At 37.0% G+C, this 11166-nt stretch overlaps 1 protein-coding gene across 1 annotated transcript; it reads left to right on the top strand.

Annotated features, from left to right (window-relative positions):
- The first annotated feature begins 7383 nt into the window (after window positions 1–7383).
- On the top strand, window positions 7384–8052 carry LOC149015843 (protein FAR1-RELATED SEQUENCE 5-like). Its single transcript, XM_089156608.1, has one exon. It carries the CDS (start codon window positions 7384–7386, stop codon window positions 8050–8052), a length of 669 nt encoding a protein of 222 aa, XP_089012734.1.
- Window positions 8053–11166: the final 3114 nt, after the last annotated feature.

Raw genomic sequence — 11166 nt, 5'->3', positions numbered from 1 at the left:
CGTATCATAGAAAAAGCTACAGAAGTGAAGAAGCCAGCAGAAAAGAAGAGGATATTTGTGTCGTCCAAATCAAAGGGAAAGAAGACCGAATCTGTTAAGAAAGTAAAAACCTAAAAGCTCCTAAGCGCCATCCTGGTGTCTTCTTCGTTTTTATGTATGTCTCTATCCTTTTCCCTGCCACTGTCTCTCTGTCTTATTGATTTTGATGGCTTTTAATAGTATAGTTTGGTTACAGGGATGACTTAAGAAAATCATTCAAGGAAGAGAACCCAAATGGAAATAAATCGGTAATATTTACCTATTTATTACTTAATTAAAATGTTCGTTTCCTTTTCTTATGTGTTTGTCTTGTGGATTTCTGCTTTTAACTTTAGTGACATTTGTTGTAAATCAAATAACAAAGGTTGCAAAAGAAGGTGGAGCTAAATGGAAATCTATGACTGATGATGTGAGTAAATAATCATATCCTCTTTGTCAAAAGTACTATATTTGTTTCTATTTGTTTTTTTTTTTTTTTTTTTTTTTTTTTTTTCCTGTATTCTTCAGTTAACGTTTTCATGGTTCATTGCTTCTTCAGGAGAAGAAGCCTTACATTGATAGGGCACAAGAGCTCAAGGAAGATTATGAAAAGACTAAGGAAACCTTCAAGGTAGTTTTCCTTGTTGGTTCTGTTTTGTTCTGTTATCATTGTTTCAACCAGTTTTGGGATTTTATTGAGCAAAAGATTTTGAATGTTTCTTTGGTGTCTTGGTTGTTTATTTGATTGCCTGTTACAGGAAGAAGAGAAGCAAGAGGAGCAAGAGGAACAGGGGAATGCAGGTTCAGAGCAAGAAGAGTAGAAGATTTTGAGCATAATCCTGGGCACCATGTGGATAGGCTTCGCTATCCTTTATAAATGCTTATGTAGGTTTGGAGTAGTGAGCTGTGTTTTGTTCATTAGACTTTAAAGTTTCAACAGTTCATGAATTGTGAAAGAATCCATTTGTCCTCTACCATGTAAAACTGAAAGTCAATTTTCTGAATCAGAAACTTAGTTTTGGCTGCAATGAGTCATTTAAGATTTCTCTAAGTCAGCATTTACAGGGCCTGGTTCATTTCAAAATCCCATCTGGTATTTTTCTGATGGTGGTTTCTCTTTATTCTTACAGGTTGTCAGGTGTTTATTGATTGAGCCATTTCCAGAATCAGCTTTGAATGCACAGGCTAGCAAGATGTTACTTGAAAATTATGAAGAGTATGCTAGGCTTGCCAGGTGAGTGGTTCCAACTTCTTTTGTTTGATGACATGTCATGATGTGTTTGGATTTATTATCTTTTGAATATGAGTTGATACAATATCCTTAATTATGTGCCCTTGTAGATTATTGTAATTTAAGTTGTTATATGTTTGAGGTTTCAATGACTATTTGTTGCCTCTTCAATTTTCAAAGAGAAATTTCTGATTTATTTGCTTTCGGGGTGACCTTGACAAATTAGAGATTCTTGGATTAACTCTCACCAATCAGTGAAGAGGCTAGACAGTGGGATATCAGCAGAGCTGAAGATTAGACACTGACCAAAGGCATATCTGTCTTCGAGGTCTAGAGCTTTAGGAACAATAAGAACCTGTGCTAACTAGAATAGTTTGACAATAAACCACTTGCATTTTGTTTTTGACTTACTTAACAATCTTCACTTATCACTCCTCGCCCAAGCACCTAGAACAAGACATTCTCGTTGTGTCGGTGGTGTATTTACATCAATGATAATCATGCAACATGCACAAATGCATTTTGGATGCATTTCTGGAATTTTCTGTCTTTACACATGAATGTTTGTAGTTATTGCTGTAAATGACTTCTTTTTATAGAATGCATCTTTTATTTATCCATCTGGTGCATCTGATGGATCATCATATAATAGTTTTTTATCTAATATGGATGGATTTTAGGTGTTTCTGGTTTAGGTATACAGGGGGTGGTTGTTCACAGACTTCATTTCATTAAATCATTACTTTTGACAAAAATCGATGCTTGACTGATGTTTTCCTTTGCATCGTAGTCTTAAGAACCTTCTTTTTCCTTTAATTTTACATTTATTTCTTGAAACCATCTATGGATAATCCGCCTATCAATCGTCATCTCAACTGATCCATCTTTTGTACTTCTGTGTTTATAAAATAGATATTGGAAGACACAAATAAATGTAAGATTAGAACCTAAATAGGTCTAATCCCAGTCAGCATGAAATAAACATCTCCCGAAACAAGACAAAGCGGTTGGTGTGATCTGAAAAATGGTAACCTTTGAAATTCATATGGTTGGTATACATACATATATATATATATATATATATATATATATATATATATATATATATATATATATATATATATATATAAAGCTCATGGTTTTATGTGTTTTAATCCGCATCGTATTCTTCTTTATAATTGTAAACTATCAATTAATATTCAATAAGGAATCATTTAGGATTCCTTTTAAGTTTATTAATGTATTTAAATTTTAGTCTGTGCATGAATATCGACTATATTTCACATGAATTTTGGCAGACATTACCCGTAAAGGAGGGAAAGTGGAATTCGACGTGATGAAGTCTCTCGGTGAGACATAATTAATTGAAGCAAACGTTCCAACAATTGGGTCAGTGAAGTCATCGACAAACTGAAACCAAAGTCCATAATCTTCAAAGGCGAATTGTGGATTTCATTCAGGAACAGGCATTTGTTAGGCTTCAAGTCACGGTGAATAATATTGTGCTAGTGTAGTGAACATTAAGGTATCAGCAATTTGCTGAACCACAGCTTCTATATATGATGCTCTGGACATCCAATTCTTTTATTTGTCATATCAACCTTTCATATGACAATTACAATCTGATGAAACAAATAATTGAAACATGACATTCATATTGAAACATTGTTTATTCCCTTTAAATTTGTATAAAACAATGATAGACCATACACGTTATTGTAATTCTTCATTTGGAAATTTCAGTGTGCATAACAGTGATTGGTTGGTCAATTATGGGATATTTTTTTAGTTTTTATTTGGGGTTTCCAATACAAATATTCTTCACGTAAAGAGTTGGTATGTACAGTTGTTATTCTAATTTACCAAAAAATTATGAAGATATGAAGGTTTTGTATGTATGATTGCGATTACGTTTAGGCAAACTTGGTAAAATTGAATGGTTCTGTTCTGAACCTATTTTAAACGGAATGACTCCGTTTCATCAGATCGATCGAGATAGTTGAATCGCCCATCACCGTTATGAAGGTACTTGAAACAGAATGATTATGTTTCATCGCATGCACTAGTTTTGACTATCAAGTATATTGCTACTTCTATTGTCTGTTTCTCAAGTCTGGTGTGTCATACCAAAAGTTGGTGGATTTCAAGTTGCCACATTACATTCAGTACTTTACCAAATCATTTTACAGTTGATGTAGTAGAGAACTTTGTCTCAGTAAACAAATGTTGGTAAGATTTAATTATTCTTTTTGAAACACGTATTTGCTTTTGAAATTATTTATTTTGAGTAGGTTGGATCTTGTTTCTTTTATTTTTGGAAGTTTGAATTAGGTTGACGGGCTGGAGGTCTAAGACAGATCAATGCTGCTTGATCTGTGTATAATGGGAATAACCGGGATGACCATATTTTAGTGACAGCATGAGCGCACAAGCAAGCTGATCAGGTTGAACTTGTATGAGAGTCTAGTCAGTAGGTTTGAATCTTTCCTTCACATGACTTCAGAATATTCTATATTTTGTACCGTTTGTGAAAAATTCCCATTCCTCAGTACTTTAGGTCATCAGTATCGTTCAATTCATATCAACTTCGAAAATATTAATCAATAGAAGTTGGATTTAATTCAATCATAACTGTTCCGTTCATTTTGTACTTTTGACTCTTAAAGTTCAACTGTTTTCATGCGCTAATCTTCGTCATCAAGTTTTTTATCCTTAACCTTTCGTATTATTTCCAGAAATCATTAATTTTTGAAACAAGTATTGGAATTCGGATTGTCAGGTTGTCATCAATTTAGACGCTGATCTCACATAATGCCTCTTGTGGTCAGCCGCCCCAAATGTTTTGTAATCATCCAAATTCGGAGGTCAACCGCCCCAAATCAAATCACCTCATTAATGCACCTGTCCAGCTTCGTTGACGTTATCTTCTTCTCCGTCGTTTGATCAATAAATATTATTTGCTTCCCATCGCACGATTGTAATGATCTCCTTAATCGTTTTTATTTTATCCACGTGTCTGGTCGCAATGTTTCCAAATCCACCGATAAACCCCAAGCGTCGATTACGAATAGTTATAGCCGTCGATCTGAAGCATCGCATATTTCCCTACAGTTTTCAAGAGTCTTTTCAGTATGTCACCTCATCTTCATATTTATTTACTCCTCCCGTCATCCGCTTCGCCCATAACCCGCAGTTTTGGTCTTCATACTCAAACTGCAAACTGCATTCCTCTGCAACTCCATTATCATAATTCTTGAACCTTCGTTGCTGCCTTTCTTGTTCTTCTTCATGGATCCCTGTATGAATTCATCAGGCCCCAGCACCTCCGAACAAGTGAATGCGCCTTCACATGTTAATGTTGATAGCCCTGCTCCGTATGCTGTGGACGAAGAAATAACTCCTTATGTTCCGTTGGACACCACCAAAGCAAAGATGGACCCCAGACTTGCTGGACCAGAATGGTATCCAACTACGGTCAAAGAATCTCACCTTTCGTCTTACCGTCAAGATTTCCATTTTCCTTCTAATGCCAAGTTATGGGTTCCTGAACATTCTGTGCGTCCATATAATGCTTGCCCCGGCGTTATTGCCGTTTACCTCCATCACCTTGATTATGGATTTAGAGTTCCTGTGATTCCGATTGTCCAGTCTTTACTTGACTACTACCGTGTCTGCCCTTCTCAACTTACTCCCAACAGTTGGAAGTTGGTTTACTGTTTCTTTGCCTTCATCCATCAAATGGCCCGCACCCCATCTATTCAACTTTTTAGAAATTTTCACAGACTCAAAGTTTCCCGTGAGCGTGGTTATCTCCATTTTGCTCGAAGAAATAGTATTGCTGCTGAGTTGGGTAACACAACCAAAATCTTCACAAAGCACTCTATTCCTCATGACAACAAGAAATGGAGAGAAAAGTTTTTTTTTTTTTTGTTCCATCCCCATTCCCAATTACCGCTCTCGATGGTGTTTCCATACAAAGGAATCCCTTCGTTCTTTGAACCAGCGTCCTACGCTTAGTGCATATGATCAGGAAACATGGAGCCTCATCCCGTCTGGAATACCCATTGATGCAACAGAACTGAAGACTGATGCTGGATTGGCAACTCACAACCTCTTACTAGGTACATAAGATAGGGTTTTTCGTCTTCTTCTTCTAATTTTTTTTTTAATACTATAAATTTTGTTGCAGTTATTCACAACTGTTTCTTTTACAGGGACTGATGTTTATCAAATCCCTAACATTTATGAACTCCGAAAGGTTGCTTCAGAAGAACAAAAGCGTGATTCCAAACCTGTGAAGTTAGGTAAGAACAAAGGTTTGTTCCGATCAGATCTTCTCTGAAATTCATAAAATTTGTCCAGCTGTTGACTTCAAGATGCTTCCTTCGGGGATTCTCCCCTCCCGGAAGTTCTTTGACCTTAGAAATCTCAAATATCCTGACTTTGATGAATCTGAAGGGGATAATGAAGAAAGTGAAGAAGAATATGAAGATAATGATTCTGAAGATGGAGACACGTCAAGTTCAACCAAGGATGACGACTCTCCTGCTGACCCACATATCTGATGTCAATCATGTTTTGGAAAGAATACTTTAAGGAACTCTTATTTTTTGTTTAAGTCACTCTTTTTCTGATGTATTGGTCAATCTATCTCCTTATTTTGAGAAAATGAACATTGAATTTTGTATCTTTTATAAGATTGTCTTCTTGTTTCTTTGATCAAAGCTTTTGTCATTTAGTAATTGGCTGACTAGCTTATCCGCAAATTTATAATCTTCAATCGGCATAATAACTTTTGCTAATCACATTCGGAAAGCATTATTAGGCATCGGAAGCCTGGCTACTTCAGCCTGACACATGGAATGTCGGGACCACCCACGCGGAACGGATGATGCCTGGTCAGCTACGAAAAGCATGACCAGGCCTCGGAAGAGTACGGATCAGCGACCCCGACGGGGTGCACAAAGTGCTCCCCCGACGCTTCCTGACCACAAACATCCGTGGGGCCCACGGTGAAAAACAATTATTCGAAAAATATGAAGAAAAAAAATTCACCACTGGGACCACTTGAGCCAGACTCGTAATGAAGAAATACATAATGGAACAAAAAGGCGCGAACCCAAAAAGGCGCGAAACCTCAAACTTTTTCGTTCTCTGTCCCTATTCAAGCTCTGATTTCTCTTTGTCTCTTGAATCGATTAAATCTCTAGGTTTTTGGTTAGCTGAGTCTATTTGTGCTTCGTTGACGCAAAACAGTTCGTTGAACCTCTCTCGGTTTCTCATTGTCACTCTCGATTTGGATGAAACTTCGACGCAAATAAGTCTGTGATAAATTTTCGCCTCCGACGTTTCTCCCTTACTATTCTTCAAGTACCCCTGTACAGCCGAATCTAAATATTCCATTTGCCCTCAACATTTGAAGCAGCGCAATAGTGCAACTAAGGTCCTTCAGCTGATCTCCATTCAAGTGGTGCATTTGGTGAGTCCGATCCCTATTTTTTCCTGCTTTTTCCTCTAACGAGTATCTGCATTGTGAAAACGTTTCTTTTTTTATATATGTAATTAAGTTCAGTTGATATATGTGTGTATCAGTTCGTCAGACTATGTTTTCCGAGGCTGTTCCCTCTTTCGGTTGTTTGTGTTTAAGGTTTGGAATTTTTTTTTCTTCTATATTTTTTTTTGTAAATTGTTTTGAATCAAATGTTTATAACTCTGCTGCATTCATGTTGTAAACATGAGCGACTATACTTCACATTTGACAAGAACAAGATCAACATTAGATTTTGATTTGTTATAGAAAGCAAGAAGGAGATCATTTGAAACACGTATTTGGTATGAGTCTTATAAAAAACCCAGAACTGAGAGATTATATTGGAACAGAAAAGGCTTATTCAATAGAATGTGACAACTTGTTTCAGTTCTTGTAAGACACGGCTGTCAAAATGTTCAGGCCTATATACTGCTAGATCAATGTGTGATCGGATGCCAGGTTCCAACTTATCTCATCGATTTGATTACAAATGAGTTCGATGCGATGGGAAGTTGGTGTTAAATTTTTGACATCTCATAATGTTTGTTGGCTTCATCTTTGAATTTGAATAATGTTAACTGTTTTTCATAACTAAGTTTTGTAAATGTGTCTTTATAGTGAACTGTCAACATTGGTGGACATGGATGCTGATGTGACACCTCGAATAGGCATGGAATTTACATCTTTTGAACAAGTATATGACTGTTATAACAAGTATGCGCGTATGATTGGGTTCAGCGTTAGGAAAAATTATTTGCACAGGTGCACTATAGATAAGACTATCATCGTGCAACGGTGTTACGTGTGTAGTAAAGAAGGACATCAAAGAGAGAAACAAGTAGAAGTCAAAGGACAACGTCCTGAGACTAGAACTGGTTGTTTAGCAAGGTTGATTGTCAAAAGAGATAATGATGGACGATTACTAGTAGATAAATTTTGTGAGGAACACAACCATGCTCTTCGGATTGAAGAAGTTGCACATTTGTTGCGCTCCCAACGTGCAATATCAACTACCCAAGCCACAAAAATAGAAATGGCAGACAGAACTGGATTGGGGATCAGATTGACATATAATTTGATGGGTTTGCAAGCAGGGGGCAATGAAAATCTAGGTTTCACAAAGAAAGACTTGCAAAATTTTTTGAATAGCAAACGGCAACGTGATTTGGCATTTGGGGATGCCGGGAGCTTGATGTTATATCTAGACAATCAACGAAATTTAAACCCCTGCATTTGTGTATTATCGTACGGATGGACAATGAGGATAAGTTGACAAATGTATTTTGGGCTGATCCACAGATGCAATGTGATTATCAACTTTTTGGTGATGTAGTTGTGTTTGATACGACTTTCTGTACAAACAAAGAAAATAGACCGTTGGCTGTGTTTGTGGGATTTAATCATCATAGGACTATGGTTATCTTTGGAGCTGCCTTGCTTTATGATGAGACAACTGAGTCATTTCAATGGTTATTTCAAACTTTCTTTGGAGTTAATGGTGACAAGAAGCCAAAGACAATTTTCACTGACCAGGACGCTGCAATGTCAAGGGCACTAACTGAGGTTGCACCCAATACAGTCCATGCATTGTGCACTTGGCATCTCTGGCAAAATGCAAAGAAACACCATGGATATTTGATGAGTGAGAAGTCACAATTCTCCAGAATTTTGTACAAATGCATCTACAATTATACAGAAGTTGAGGAATTTGAATTTGCATGGAGGAATTTAAGAGAAAATCATGGGGTTGTAAACACTGCTTGGCTAGATAGAACATATGAAATAAGGAATAAATGGGCTTGTTGTTACATGAAGGACTGTTTCACACTAGGTGTGAGGAGCACACAGTTGGCTGAAAGTTTGAATGCTGATTTGAAATAATGTCTTGGACGCAAACTAGATCTTGTAAGGTTTATGAGACATTTCAACGATGTTGTGGAGGCAAAACGTGCAAATGAAATGAAAAAAGAATTTGATGCACGAAATGAGGTTCTTGGAGGTGCACATAGGTTTAAACCTATGTTGATTCAAGCTTACCAGTTATATACTCCAACTATATTCAAAAAAATTTTGATCGAGTTTGAATTGGTGGATAATCATGGTATCAACAGCCAGAATGTGTCAAGTAATTTTGTTGAATATGTGATTTTGAAGGCAGATGTGACTGGTTCCTATTCAGGTAAGGCATACACAGTATTGCGTAATACAATAGAAGAAAGCCTAACATGTAGTTGTAAGAAATTTGAGACTGTTGGGATCCTTTGTGTCCATATCTTAAGGGTGCTCAATTTTCACCAACTCATGTGCATCCCGAACAAATATTTTTTGATGAGATGGAGAAGATCAGTTCGAGAATTAACACCAGTTGTCAGAACAGGAAGAGAAGGGGAGGCAAGGAATGACGTTGATGGGAAATTAAGTTGCTTACCGCGAAGTAGGCTGATTACTCCGACATGTTTGAAAGTCATTAACCAAGCCTGTGAAACGGAAGTTGGATATAACATACTGTGTAAGCATGTAAATGGGATTCTCAAAGAGCTCGAAGATGTAGACGTTGTGCAACCTACTCAGCATCCCTCGGAAGAAAATGGTGAAGACTACCGAAATTTACAGTTAAAACCAAAAGAGTCTCACAAAAGGGGATCAAGAAAAAGAATGAAGCCCTGGCATGAAAAACACATAAGAAGAGGTCTATCAGGCTAGTGGAAGGACAAGGCTCCATTGACATAACCTTGCCAGAGTCTGATTATTTGTCAACGTTTGAGGGTTTTAATACATGGTCAACTCGGGTAAATGCATTTACACACCTTTTTGTATTGTACATCTATTTTACCTCATTTCACAATTGATCTTAGACCTGTTTGTTGTTGAATTATACAAGCATGTACATTCCTCCCAAAATTCAGTACAAAATGGTGTAACTACTGATCATTCCTCAACTAAGGTAAATGAAAGTAGGGATCTCTTTTTGTATTGCTCATTTATTTATATTTCAAAGTTATTCTTACCTATTTGTTGTTGGATTATACAGCATGTACCTTCCTCCCAAAATTAAGTGCATATTGGTCAGGGTGCTGATCATTGATTAACTAAGCTAAATGTATGTACGGATCTCTTTCTGTATTGCTCATATATTTTTATTTAAGAGTGATTCTTACATATTTGTTGTTTGGTTATATAGGAAGTAGGTGGCTTACAAGGCCCACCACTGATGATTGGAATAGAATGTTGTCAGCATTCCGAGCATGATCGGTTGGTCAGGAATAGAATGTTGTGCTCATACATGAGGGACTATACTTCACATTTTTTTAATGGCACATTGAATTTGTATATGGATGGTGGTACTAGTTTGAATAAAACAATGAGGGACATATGTTTCCTTCGTCACAATGAATGTAAGTCTTCATTTTAAAATTTCAGTGAGCATTACAGTGGTTGGTTGCTCAAATTGACTGAGCATATGAGTGAATAGTAAATGTGTACACTATAGGTCTCATGAAAGGATTACCATCTTCCTAAGCTCATCTTCCTCAAACAGTTATCTGTCTATGTCATGGAAAATTTTTTCTATTTTAATTCTTTTCTTGTTGGGGGTTATGGGTGGTTAGGAGTTCCATGGACAGAGCAGGACCACAGGACTTTTCTTGCTGGGGTACAGAAGCATGGTAAAGGTGACTGCAGAGGGATCTCAAAGAATTCTTCTCACCACAAGAAAGCAAAATAACCCAAACACATAACAATACTAGATTATGCGATAAGACCTTCCAAGAATGAGATTGCCTAAGCTCCTAAAGTCACCTGAACTACAGCTCACTCTTGCTGTCACAAGGTCGATCGAACAAAATAAATCACCTGCAACCTCACTATCAGTTGGACCCATTAGTGTGATATGATGATTATCATTAGCCATTAGCATGTGTTCTCTCAATGTTCGTAAGCTTCTATACCGTAAGGAACAGCCAAATAAAGGAATCAACAAACAAGCAGAATGAGCCAAATGACACTAAAATTGGATACACTACATAACAATAAATATGTAATACCCAACCACTTGACCATTGTCCTCTTGCAATTGGTCCTCTTGTCTAGCTTACAATATTGACACAAAAGTATGGCATTTACATGTTTGCTGAATAAAGTACATAACAAGAAACTAAAAAAACCCAAACACATAAGAACAATACTATATGATACAACATTGTGATTCGGGCCAACACTGTCTGATTGTGCAGTTGATGAGTAGGGGCTCGGCATGCAGCACCCAAATTCAGCTGATTGCCTAGTGGGTCGTCATAAATTATTGGCTATCTCACTTCTTTCTTACAATTCACACTGTCATACAAAGTTGAAGCTCTAGAATGTACGTACGTTGCTGTTGCTTCACTAC

This window comes from Hakea prostrata, chromosome 5 (genome assembly GCF_041222555.1).
Source record: "Hakea prostrata isolate BN-2017 chromosome 5, UWA_Hpros_2, whole genome shotgun sequence".
NCBI classification, from domain to species: Eukaryota; Viridiplantae; Streptophyta; class Magnoliopsida; order Proteales; family Proteaceae; genus Hakea; species Hakea prostrata.
Note: the sequence above shows the minus strand (reverse complement) of the source record. Positions and strands in the feature narration are given on the sequence as shown.

What these genes read in the sequence shown, in the direction of transcription:
- LOC149015843 (XM_089156608.1), top strand. Translation starts at nt 7,384, where the DNA reads ATGTGTCTTTATAGTGAACTGTCAACATTGGTGGACATGGATGCTGAT.